Raw genomic sequence first — 12,712 nt, 5'->3', positions numbered from 1 at the left:
GTAGTTGCGTAGCGTGGAAGTTAAGTGACGCAGAGATTACGTAAAATGTAAGTTACGTGATTGCAGTACTTAAGTAATGCGGAAGTTACGTGACACAAAATTTACGTGACATGGACATTTCGTGACCCAAAAATTACGTAAAACGGAGGTTACGGAACCCGAAAGGTACGTTGCCCGAAAGTCACATAACGCGGAAGTTACGTAACACAGAGTTGCGAAACATGGTAGTTATGAGAAACTAAAGTTAGGCCAATCGGAAGTTATGTAACCCGGAAGTTACGTGACCCGAAAGTCACGCGGCTCAAAAGTTACGTGACCCGAAAGTTACGCGACCCGTAAGTTATGTAACACCGAAGTTACGTGACCCGAAAGTTACGTAGCACGGAAGTTTCATGACGCGGAAGTTGCGCGACACATAAGTTACGTGACCCGAAATTCTAAAGCTACAAAAATAGAAGCCAAAAACTTTTATTTTAAAGTGATCGTATACATGTGAAGAAACACACGTACGGAAAATATTAGCAACTTCTGCGTTTAAACCTTCTCAAATGTTACACACTGGACTTTTAATTAGGCAACATTTATGCAAGTTTGCGAGGACCGTTAACCTGAACGTTTGCATTTGTTGCTTTTCAGGTTTTCATATTAAAGTCCATTTGGTCAGTAAATAAACCTCTGGACCGGAGAAGCAGACTTTTATAGCAGCTTGGACAACATTATTATGACTTTATTAAAGCCTCTGCTGTTATACAGACCCACGTTTTATATGCTAAAGATGCACCGCACGTGTTGACTTATTGATTTATACAATCGTGATGATGGACGTGTTAAACGTCGAGGAGAATCCTCAGAAGAAGAAGAAGAAAACACCACCCTGTCAACAAACGTTTACGTCGACAAACAACATAACCGCGTACGTGCGTGGGTTTCATTTCCACCCCGAAATGTCAGTGGAGATACAAAAACCTGTTCTCTGTGTAATATAAACCTCTGACTGCTCTCAGGTCTGATAAGACCTCAGCGTACTGTATTATAGAAGACAGGATATTCTGCCAAGCTTCCTTTCCTTCCTTCCTTCCTTCCTCCCAGAGTTCATGCTTTTTCCAATCCTCCATTAGCTGCATGTGAATGCAGCGCACAGTGCTGCGCTGTCAATTATTCAAACCGCCTTTGTCTGAGCGGGAGCCCGATGACCCGGCGCTGCCAGTGGAAGCAGACGAGCTCCCTTTTCAGCTGCTGGCAGCCGTCTGGACTTCCATTTGTGCTGAGTCTACGGGCAGAGCAAGAGTTGATTTCTTACTTTGCAACACTTAAGGTGACCTGAGAAGGAGATCCCCCCCCCCCCCCCTCTACTACTTAAAGGTGCCATATGTAAGAATGTGGCCAAAAACGGTTACTACAAATTCAAAATACCGAGGTCTTTTAGGTTTCGTTTTTCTGACAGAACTGGCAACCCGTGGTCGCTCTGCAGCTGAGACTCTACTGACTGCAATGATTGGTAGACGGCGGTAGGTGGCGCCACATGCCAAAACATGATTTCAAAACATAAACATGATTTGCAGTCTGCAAAATATATTTTTTTTTAATGCAAATATTTTGGCTGTACTGTTGTTGTTGGTGAGTTCAGTTTGTTTTATGAACTCACCAATTTACGTAAAAAACGGAAGTTACGTGACCTGAAAATTACGTAACACAGAGTTACGCAACATGGAAGTTATGTGACACGAAAGTTAGGCGACTTGGAAGTTACGTGACCCCGAAAGTCACGTAACCCGAAAGTACACAACGCGGAAGTTACGAGGCTCGAAAGTCACGTAACACGGAAGTTATATAACAGAGAAGTTATGTAACACGGACGTTCCACGACTTAGAATTTGAACAAAAATCTTTAGGTTTATGCTAAATAAACTCTTACTCCCGTTTATGCGACGTCAAATTCATCACAACTTTGACTCGACAGCACGTAAGAGTCTGAAAACGTGATCTTTAAACACACGCCCCCAGGGCGCCCATATAATGAGTTGTGTATTTATTCCCGCGGCAATTTACCGAGGCTGGGTATGCGCCGAAAGCGCTGAGGGTTAACGCTTTAAATTATGCAGCATATTTAGCATAATTTAAAGGTACAATGTGTAGTATTTATGGGTTTATATAACCTAAAATCCACTTTTTTATACATATTATGTGCTCCTGCATTGTCTAGTCGCTGTATAATAGTTTTTGTTTCATTTTCGTAGTGTTTCAAAAAGTCATGTAAAATAACATGGTCGCGGACCGCGGTTGCATAGCCACTGTTAGCAGCGAGACGCCATGTTTCTACCGGAGCCTGTAAGGACAAACGCGAGAGAACAAAATAAGCGTCTCTTTTCTTGTAGCGGAAGTCCCGCCTCCTCTCTCTTCGCTTCGTCTGCTACGGCCGCGGTAGCTCCGCCCTCTCCCTCGCCTCACGAACCTCATCTGCTGACACGGAGAAAGACGACGACGACGACATTTGACCAGCTGCGGATACCGTAGCGCTCAGGGAAGGGAGGGGGTGAGCAGAGCAGCAGGTCTTTGTTGTAAATTTCAGCCTCTCCTCTAGATGGCACTATAAACTACTTATTTCCCCTTTAACAGCTTTGGAGCCATCGTGGCGGTTTATGTCTTTGTTGTGGGGAGATTGGGACGTATTTTTTTGAAGAATGGTTCCATTTTTTGGCACCCGTTAGGGTAGCTGCACCCGCTATTGTCAGCTAATTTGGGGGGGTCACTCCTTTGTGATCTGTGTGAATATCCCCATGGAAGTCGAGGTAAACGAAGTGTCTTGACGTCTCGAGTACTTCCATCCCCTCACATACCCGACCCACCCTCACCTTTTTTGGGGCTCGTTTGTGGCTCTTTGGGTCTCGAGCGTAAGGTGGAGAGTAAGAGAATAATAAGTTTCACGATCTTGCTCTCAAAGTTGGCTGAGGCTCAAAAACTGCTGAGTCGCCGTCTCCTGAAAGCTGAACCTCTGAGAACCCCGGAGCGGCTTGTGGAAGCATGAGTCACGCGGCGGTGTCTGAGTTAGCAGCAGCAGCAGCAGCAGCACAGGAGAGTCTGAGGCTAATTAGGAGCTGGTCGGTAATATGACAGCGTAACAAAGGAGTTCAAGTTTAATCGGCCAATTTATTCCACAAGTGATGATTTACTTGAAAAGGACTGCTCTCTCTCTACATATACATATATTTTTGTATTTTTAGACCAATGAACTTAATTAATTGGTGGCAGAGCTCCGTGTGGACACAAAGCTACGGTCTTCATGACAGGCTGCAGGATCCGGCGCCGTCTGACGCCAGACTTTGTTGTTTTTTCGACAATCCTGACATGTTTCATTATAAGCCTTTTTGTCCGTGCTGTCATACGTCAACGTGTGAATGAGTGAGTGATGACATGGTGCTTTATCGCCGCCGTCTCCCGCTCGGATTTGACCCCCGCGGTGCAGCGAGTTCATGTTTTTGGCTTTAATTGCTCTTTTTTTGTTGTTGGTACCACATTGAGAAGCCTCGCATTGATTAAAGGATTATGCAAATGTTTTTTTTTTTTTTTACAGCACTTCAGGACATCTAAACTCCAAACAATGTTGTTGTTTTTGTTTGTTGTTGTTCCCTCAGAGGCCAAAGAGGTTGCGTTTTCATCCGTGTCCTTCTTGTTGGTTTGTTTATAGGATTAGAGGGGAAAAAACACAACTAATTTCCACAAAACTCTCTAGGAATTGTGTTTAGAGTGAGGAAGAACCCCAAATAAGGAGGTTAGCTTACCTAGAAGCCTTAGGGGGAAAAGACTTGAACAATTTGTAGTACGTAACGTCATAAAAGAGCAGATTAAGAGACATGACGCAGCTTCTTTCAAAGAGGCTAATCATCTGCTAGCATATTGTGCTATTGGCCGAGCTAAAGCGTATCGTATCTCTGGAATTACCCGTAAAAGCAGTGGTTGTCGCGAAACCTAGCATGTGCGGCTACAAAAAGCGTGTTTTCAAATTCCATATAAGTGATTTTGAGCGTTAATGTGAATCTTACTCTGAACCAGCTAGATGGAGGCCTTGCCAAGATGGCCGCCGTATCACAAGACCTTGCTAGGAGGGTGTTTTTTTGCTCCTCGGCCGAATTTTCTTGAATTTTGAGGGTTTTTTTGGACCAAACCTGACGCGCAAATGACAAACGTTAGCATTACATCCAGGAGCAAGCACCTACTAGCTCCGTGAACATGCTAACACCAGCACTTATGAGTGTTAGCTCTTCTTTATTCATTCTTGTTGAATAATCGCTCACATAACCCCTATTGTGGTTTGTTTTATTTTGAGTTGTTGACGAGAAGGCCAATATAAAATATTCTACTTATTTTCACAATTCGTACATCTATTTATTACAATTGTGCCACAAATTCACCTTGAAATCACTAGAGAACGAACCAAACCTGGCTCAGATCGGGTATCAACGCTCCCGTATCGGCCTTTTCGAGGGACCAACTGACCCAGACTATTTGAGCCAAAGCATCCTAATCCAGTGCTTTCACACATCCACTACTGCAAATCCACATCTGATGATAGCGCGATAGCGTCACAACTCCAGAGGTCATCGCGTAGCTGCTGTTACGAGTCACAACCTGCCCCCCCCGTCACATAGCCCGCGACCTCCTCTCGTGTCCACTCGAGGGAGCTGAGCCTGATGATGAGGGCCGCACTCGAGCCAGATCTTAGCCTGAGATCAGGCGGCAGCAACGGGTTGGGGGGGGTCAGGCGGGAAAAGCAACAAGTCGCCGAGCGCTGAGCCCGGTTTATCCTCCTCTATCTGTGCCGCCGATCGCCTCTTGATTACAGCGGCAGGCCCCACTTCTCTCAGAAATACAGGAACAACAGAAGAAGGGCGGCTCGGGGGGCCAGTCCTTCAAAATAAAAGTCCATCGCGTTGAGAGGCTGAGCGATAAGCGAGCAGAGGTGACGGGAAAGGTTTTTATTAACACATTTCATCACTACTACTTCCTCACGGTGCCGTACGATTGTAATAATAGTAATAATTCGTCTCGGGAGAAGAAGACGAGACACTTACTCGATTCAAAATTTTTTCCTTTAATACATTATACATGTTATTTGGGGGGATTGTACAACAGGAGACCTCTGGATCGTTCACTTCAGCCAGATGTGCTTGTCTCCAACATCTGCGTTATAACCGGGTGCGTAATTCTTCCCAGGAAGCTTTAGGAATAAAAAAAAAAGAGGAAAGAAATTAGTTAAACGAACAAGACTGAGCAGTGAAGCAAGAAATTCAGCACCGTATTAATCATTTTGCCATATTTATTGGCAATTATTGGTCACATAATGTACTAGTACTGGCTTTTGTGTATTAGTATTTGGGTTTTTTTAACTAGACATTGCATCAAGATATTTTGGAGACAGTTCAAATACAAAAAAGAAGGTTTTTATTATTTATTATTCTCCATTTGATTGTAGCTAATCGTTGTATTTGGGCCACTTTTGGTCCATCGTTTGATGTACAGCATATAAAAAATATATACTATACTATATACATATATATATATATATATATATATACGCCAGGGCATGCATCGATATTTTAATATACAAATTAAGAATTGCGATGTTATTGGTATCGTGGACCGCGTATCGCATGATACCTCCCCTATTGGACTATTATATTAATATGTGTATAAACATATATATTAATATATGTGTATAAACATACATATATATATATTTATTTATATATATATAATATGTTATCTTATATTAATAAAATGCAGAAAAAAGATGCAATTAGAGCTGCAACTAATGATTATTTGTCGGTTTGATTCAGCTTTTTATGATTTCTTGTTGTTATATAGAGCAAAGAAACAAAGAAAATTCACATTTAAGAAGCTAAAAACCATCGGAAATCTTGTTTTAATCATGGAAAAAAGCTTCAAAGCGATAATCGATGATCAAAATAGTCCATTAATAGCTCTGGGTGTAATTTAGAACAAGTACTACTACTTTCCTCTACTCTAACAGTAGTGAAACCCATATTTGATGGGGGAAATGTGATATAGTGTCATCACACTGTCAAAAAACGCCCTTCCAGTGACTTTACGGCGCAAGTTCAAAAGGTTCAGATGAAAAATTACGCAACCGCGCGTCACCGTTTCCTCAATCTCTCCACGGAGATCCAGGCTCAGGAACAAAATGTCGGGTCACAGCCTCCTGCAGCATTATGCAGCTTGATTTTTAGCAGCAGGGGAGAAAAAAAAAAAAAAAAAAGTCCCCAGTCAATAAACAGAAAAGGTCAAACCCAAATGTTTCCCTGCAAGACTGATGATACCAAAAGCCCCCGCGGAATATTCTACATCTGACATTTGCCTCATTGTAACTACGAGTCGCTCAATATTTCAGCGGGAGAAAATGATTTCGGTTTGCGTCACAGGGAAAATGAAAATTATTCCGTATTAAAAAAAAAAGAGGATTTATTTACACGGAGATCCTCAATCGGCGCTTTAACAAAGCGCTCAACTCTTCTATCCAAAACCAAAAGAAAAGGGGGTCAACGCCGTCTGATGTGTAATGGTCAGGACTTTGCTTTAATGGGCACAAGGAAAAAAAAAAAAAACAGTCTCAGTCCACATCCACAATTCATCAATGTCGACAAGGCTGCTCTGCTATCTGTGAACTTCCAGACTTTGGCTTTTGGAGGAAGTTTACCCTGAACACATCCGAGGTATTTGTGAAGAAAGAAAAAGAACAGAAAGATACACCGGTGCCAAACTACTAAAAGTTTCCCCAACTAGCAACTAACTTAAATCAGAAAATGTTGAAATACGTAGACCGTAAAGGTCTAATTTTGTCAACGGGGAAAAAAAACCGATTCAGTTTTAATGATTTATTTGTTGTACGGAGCAAAGAAATCGGGAAATATTCACATTTAACACGCTGGAAAAAAAACTCTCCCAGAAAAGTCTCAGTGCTTATGCATACTTATGACCACAAGGTGGCAGCAGACTCTTACTACTTCTACTTCTATTGTGACCTCATCTGACCCTGACAACCTCCAGCTGTGCTCATCATAGAAGAACAAAATACAATTCGGACACAAACTCAAATGACCCTGGGGGCCAATGAGCATCTAGTCTGGTCAAAAGGGGGCCGGACTAACTCTTAAGTAGCACAAGAACTTCAAATTAAAAACACAATTAAGATATTCGTGATGATATTTGACAGATTTTCAAATTTAAAGTGCGTGTTTTTGATATGGAATGACGTTTTCGTCGCAATAAAAACATCATATACGACACAAAATTAATCTATAATATCAAAAAACGACCAAATGTCTTATTAGCGTTATCAAAAGGTTGTTAGCAAAGGATTTTTAGCATTATATTCCGTCTGCCTCAGCTGCAATCGGGCCGATCCGATCCAGTATCGGGTTCCGATACCGACGTAATTGTTGGTATCTGTAGAGATTCCGATCCGCAACGTCGGTGCTTTGATGACGGAGCTTTAATGTTTGCCGAAATGTCTCCACAAGTGATTTTCCCGACTGCTCCGCTAGCTGGCTGCAAAAAGTGGAGTGGATTTCCTGAGCGGAGGCGTGTCTCAATGAGACGCCGAGTAACGATGCACGCCTCGGATAGATAACGTGCCTCAAGACAAGAACTTCAAATTTAGAACACAATTGAGATATTCGTGATCAAATTTGAATTTGAGTTAAAGTGCGTGATTTTGATATGTAACGAATTTTACAAACTATCGCTGATAGTGTCGGTATCGGCAGATATCCAAACTCGGGTATCGGATCGGATCGGAAGTGGGGGGAAAAAGTGGATTGGTGCATCCCTAATCGCATACCCTGGTACTGCCAAGAGGAAGCTCGCGTACCACTCACGGTACACGCACCAGAGTCTGAGAACCATGGCTTTTAGATGGACGCGTAGCTATCGTACCACCTCAACAAGCTCATTGCTTCATTCATATTGAACATGGAGAACGTGCATCGGTGCGGGGAATGGTAAATCACACAGTGTGTCACCTATCCAGCAGCAATAATAAATAAATATTAGCTAATATTAGCCGAGCCGAGCCCCCCCCCACCCCATTAGAGAAACACTGAGCACAATGAGTTCTGAGGACGAAGACGAAAACCTTGTGTTTCCATGGAGATGGAGCTGAAATCCGGCCGAGCGTTACATGTTTTTGTTTCCCCCCCCCTCTCTCCAACGCTGTCTCTAAGTGATGGCTCATTTTGGAAACACTGCTCTGTGTGTGTGTGTGTGTGTGTGTGTGTGTGTGTGTGTGTGTGTGTGTGTGTGTGTGTGTGTGTGTTAATATAAACTCTTGACCTTGCTTTAGGAAGTGCTATTCGATAATGACTGCAGACTTAATGTGATGACAGCGAAGGTGTCGGGCCGTAAGAAGAAGTGATGGTTTTACATGCAACCCCCTTTCCTCTGTGTCGTTCTGCTGCGCGCTGCTGCCACCAAGTGTCCAGCGACGGAACTGCACGTGGGTAAACTGATGGGGAGTGTTGCTGACGGAGCGCAGAAACGTCGACATGAATACTCTCATCACAATAAAACGTACTCATGATATGAGCGGTCGTTTGTTTCTGTGACCGTGACGCGAACATCGTACTCGACCTTTGCGACGTGGTGACTTATTAACAATAATAATAATAATAATCCTGCTCGTCTCCGGGTAAAGCAGATGGTAAACGAAGGCCGTAAAGACGAGAGGAAAAGGTTCTCAGACACAGTTGATCATTTTCTAATCTGAAAGCATACAATTAGCCAATTGCAAAACAGCATAATTATAGTTTAGATTAAATGAAGTCAAAGTGACTATCAGGCACCAACAATCACCTCCACAGTCTCTGAGACTCGCATGTTTCTCTTAATTCTTAAATCAAGTCTGGATAGCTGGATATACTGAGAAATAAAAAAGTAAAACATGCAAGAGTTCTGTCATGTTCAGTACACTTAAGCCACTCAATTGGCTAATTTTAAAATATCAAGAGACATTTCCCAGATTCCCCCAAAAACCCTTTCCTCCAATCAGGGAGCCCGACTCTCTCTGCGCTCGTGTGGTTAGGCCTGTTTGTAAATAAAATCGACCGCCAAAGCAAACGAGCTCACGACATGACGTGGAGGAGGAGCAGGAATAGGTGAGAGGAATTCTAACAGACAGCAGCAGACAGGAAGTTAGCGCTAAGATGACCTCGCCTCTTTAATTACGAGATGACGGAAGTATCAGTGCCACGATTACTCGATTAATCGATTACCGACGACTTTGATCGCCAATTTCGTCGGATTTAAGCTTTTTTTCCATGCTTAAAACAAGATTTCTGATCGTTTCTGCTTCTTAAAAAGTGAATGTTTTTGGTTTGTTGACATTGTTGACAATTGACATTTTTCAACACTTTCTGACATTTTATGCACCAAACGATGCCTCAATTGATAAATAATCGTTATTTGCAGCTCTAGCCAAGACATTTGACTTCTTTTTCCTCATTTTCCAGGACCCCCAGGAAATGCTATAACGGTGTTTTTATTTCATATTCACAGCGTACACGACGACCAGCCATTCGTCTGCAGACTTCCCCTCGTTAATTCCACCACAGGACTGAGGCAGAAAAGGCTGCGCTGTTATCTTATATTACCTTTTTTTTTCTTATAACATGAAGATTATTTCATTTTTAAAAAATGTTCTGACAGGAAGTAGCCAAACACTGATTAATGTCTTAAAACGACTGCATCCACTAACGCTGAATAAGAGATGGAGACAAAACTTAGTAATTTAGTCTTCACGTTACCCCTCTGTAGTCGTAGTATTTGTCACAGAAGTCGTGGGCTCCGATGGTTATCTCGGGCAGATACTTGGGCATGACGGTCAGGGAGGCGACGCGGCATTTGTCTTCCACGCTGTAAAACACGGAGGACGGGGAAAAAAAGAAAAGGATGATTAAACGTCACGTTCAGACGGCCACGAAAGGGTGAACTTTTATTGTGAAAACTCACAGCATCCTCAGGTTGTGGTAGGTGATGTCGTCCATCTCCTGCCACGGCACTTTTTCAAACTTCAACTCGGCCATGTCTTCCGTCACCTGTGGTTAGGACGGGCAGCGACGAGTGAGTTTCAGGATTTTTTAATTCAACACCAAATCGGCTGTACACTCTCTCTCGCGCGCGCTCTCTTACCCTCTCAACGTCTTGGACTTGCGTCGCGTCATAAACGAGCAGCTCTGACGAGTCCCTACACAACAAAAAAAGTGTCTGTTTCAGCTGTTGTTGCTTTTAAAGTGCTTTATAAATAAAGTTGGATTTGATAAACTCACGTGACTTGGGGCAGGAAAGACTTCTTGTAGCTGTCTTCGATGCTCTTCAGATAGCTCAGCGGCACGTCCTGAACACAAGGAGCCCGAGGAGAATTGATTTTTAAACGTCATATCAGTGAATAATTCTTTGAACATTCTAATCTGAATGAAGCTTAATCGATTATTAATCGATTACTAAATTAATTGTGCACCGCCCCCGTCTCACCTTGCCGCTCTGTTTCAGCTTCGCCTGCACCTCCTCGGCCGGCACATCGATGTAGATGCTGAGGTGCGGAGGCAGGAACTCGCAGATGCTGATGTTCTTGGTCTCGTTGTAGTGCGCCACACCTGACGGGCATTATATATATATATATATATATATATATATACACATATATATATATATATATATATATATACACACGTCTGTTTATTACAGGTTTTAAATTCAGGTCATGAGGTGGAACTTTGGAATATACTCACACTCCTTCCTGATGTAACCCTCTTTGAACATGGCGTCCAAGAAGACACTGTCACTGAAGGGGGAACGCTCCAGGATCACTCCTTGTCCTTAAAACACAGATGAGCGGGTTAAGGATTCTGCTAATTTGACGTAAAATTACATGCCCGGCAACACTAACATTCGGGCGCGCGCGGTACCTGTGGTGATCATGTGTTCGATGGCGTTGGAGTACTGAAGCAGCCTCATGGCGTACATCCACAGCTGCAGCCTGTAGCTGTTTCCGTCGGCAGCTTTGGGGTCCGCGTAGAACTTCTCCAGGCTGCACATCCCGTTGAATTCCAGCGCGAGTGGCTCCTTCTCTCCTGACATCTTGTCCATGTAGAAAGTGTCCGGCTCGGGCATGTAGAGCATCCCTGCAGACACACAACGTTAGCGTCTGTACTAGAGGTTTTCTATGTAACCCCTGAGCTCAGATAGTTACCCAGCGTGTCGGCCAGTTTCTGGGCGAAAGCTCCTTTCCCCGAGGCCAGGTTTCCTTCCACGGAGATGATCTTGCTGGTCTGCGTTAACCGCGGAGTCGTCCTCTCACCCAGCATGTAGGCCAACCAGCCGTACCCGAGGCTCCTCGCCGAGCTCGTGTGAACACCTGCCTGTCGTGACAAGACAAAAGAAATGTAAACGTGGAGTTAACACACACACACACACACAAACAACAATCAGATAAAGGGGCAAAAATGAGCTTCACCTCCCTCCAACACACTTTTAATCCATGCTTTATAATCCTAAAGGTAATCTGCGAATGTATTATACTAAAGGGACAATTTTAATGACAATAAAAACAGATACATCACAGAGTAAATACCTAACGACAATAACAAGACAGTAAGTTAGCTTACGTTAGTCACGTTGCTAAATTTAGCTTAACTTTAGCTTTAGCTTAACTAAATACAATAAACAGAAACTATGCCAACAATGTATATTTGTATAATTACCAAGTATGCGTTGACTCAAAGCCAAATTTATAATTGAAAATATGATATTTAAAGCCACTCTACTGTACAGTACTTTAATTAAGACTTCAAACAGGTGCTAAATACGACAAGGACGTCGCAGCATAGAGCCGAACAGTGGCTAAATACATAATTAATCTAATAAACGAGTAGAATAAACAAATGTGCAGCGGTAAACAATGGTAGTTTGCGTAAACTTAAAATTAGTAGATTTCTGGATGAGACTCGTTTGCATCTACATATCAGGACTAGCTTCAAGGACGTCTGTAAAAAAATTACAAAGCGTCATTTATTCTCTATTTACCTTTTAAATTGAGTGTTCTTACCGACTTGTTAACTGTCAATAACACTGTTATAAACAAACCAAGAAAGCTACTGGGTCGTTGTTGTTGACAGCTAGCAGTCGCTGTCAGCGGCTAGGAGGCTAGCCGCCTAGCTTAGCTTGTCCTTGTGAATTGGAAACGTTGCGGCGAGTGGAATTATAGCACGTCTCTGCGCGTGTTTACTGTCCTCACCTTCTGTGTCGCCATCACCGCTTTGGAAGCAGCTGCTCCCGCAGGGACGACCAGCCGGATCACCCTCAGGGCCATGGTTAACTGTCCTCTAAAGAACCCTCCGACCTGACCCGAGAAATAACAACCACCGCTGCTGCTAACCTCTCTCCGCGAGTGAGTTATACGTCACACACACGGGGTCCTTCGGCTACTGTTGTCCCACACAATATACGTAGGAATGCGTCTAATTATTTGCCTGAATTTATTTCAGTATAATTTTTGCTTACAACTTTAAAATACAGTTTTAAATAAATAATTTGTAATGGAATAGCCACTTTAGATGCTGTGTTGTTAAACCATTGTAGTTGTTTTTTTGTATTTATCTATAAAATGTGTGGAATAGCGGTGGCAGGATTGCCCAATATGACA

The 12,712-nt window shown here is 42.9% G+C and overlaps 1 protein-coding gene across 1 annotated transcript; it reads right to left on the bottom strand.

The window, feature by feature from the left end:
• Window positions 1-5,076: 5,076 nt before the first annotated feature.
• ndufa10 (NADH:ubiquinone oxidoreductase subunit A10) lies at window positions 5,077-12,446 on the bottom strand. The gene is made up of 10 exons (XM_083902585.1): window positions 12,305-12,446; window positions 11,261-11,429; window positions 10,977-11,192; window positions 10,800-10,886; window positions 10,543-10,664; window positions 10,338-10,405; window positions 10,201-10,255; window positions 10,021-10,106; window positions 9,816-9,924; window positions 5,077-5,215 (listed from the first exon to the last, which is right to left on the bottom strand). The coding sequence occupies exons 1-10, from the start codon at window positions 12,377-12,379 to the stop codon at window positions 5,147-5,149; spliced, it is 1,056 nt and encodes a 351-aa protein (XP_083758711.1). The 5' UTR covers window positions 12,380-12,446; the 3' UTR covers window positions 5,077-5,146.
• Between the last annotated feature and the right edge of the window lie 266 nt (window positions 12,447-12,712).

The sequence above is a fragment of the Microchirus variegatus genome, assembly GCF_963457635.1.
Source record: "Microchirus variegatus genome assembly, chromosome: 16".
In the NCBI taxonomy this organism is placed as follows: Eukaryota; Metazoa; Chordata; class Actinopteri; order Pleuronectiformes; family Soleidae; genus Microchirus; species Microchirus variegatus.
This window is presented reverse-complemented; position numbering and strand designations above follow the sequence as displayed.

Bases quoted from the DNA above. Each gene is read 5' to 3' on its own strand.
- ndufa10 (XM_083902585.1), bottom strand. From the start codon at position 12,379: ATGGCCCTGAGGGTGATCCGGCTGGTCGTCCCTGCGGGAGCAGCTGCT. The intron at 10,887-10,976 runs GTACCGCGCGCG...CTGTGTTTTAAG, and splicing joins CGAACACATGATCACCACAG to GACAAGGAGTGATCCTGGAG. The intron at 10,406-10,542 runs GTGAGACGGGGG...CCTTGTGTTCAG, and splicing joins AGCTGAAACAGAGCGGCAAG to GACGTGCCGCTGAGCTATCT.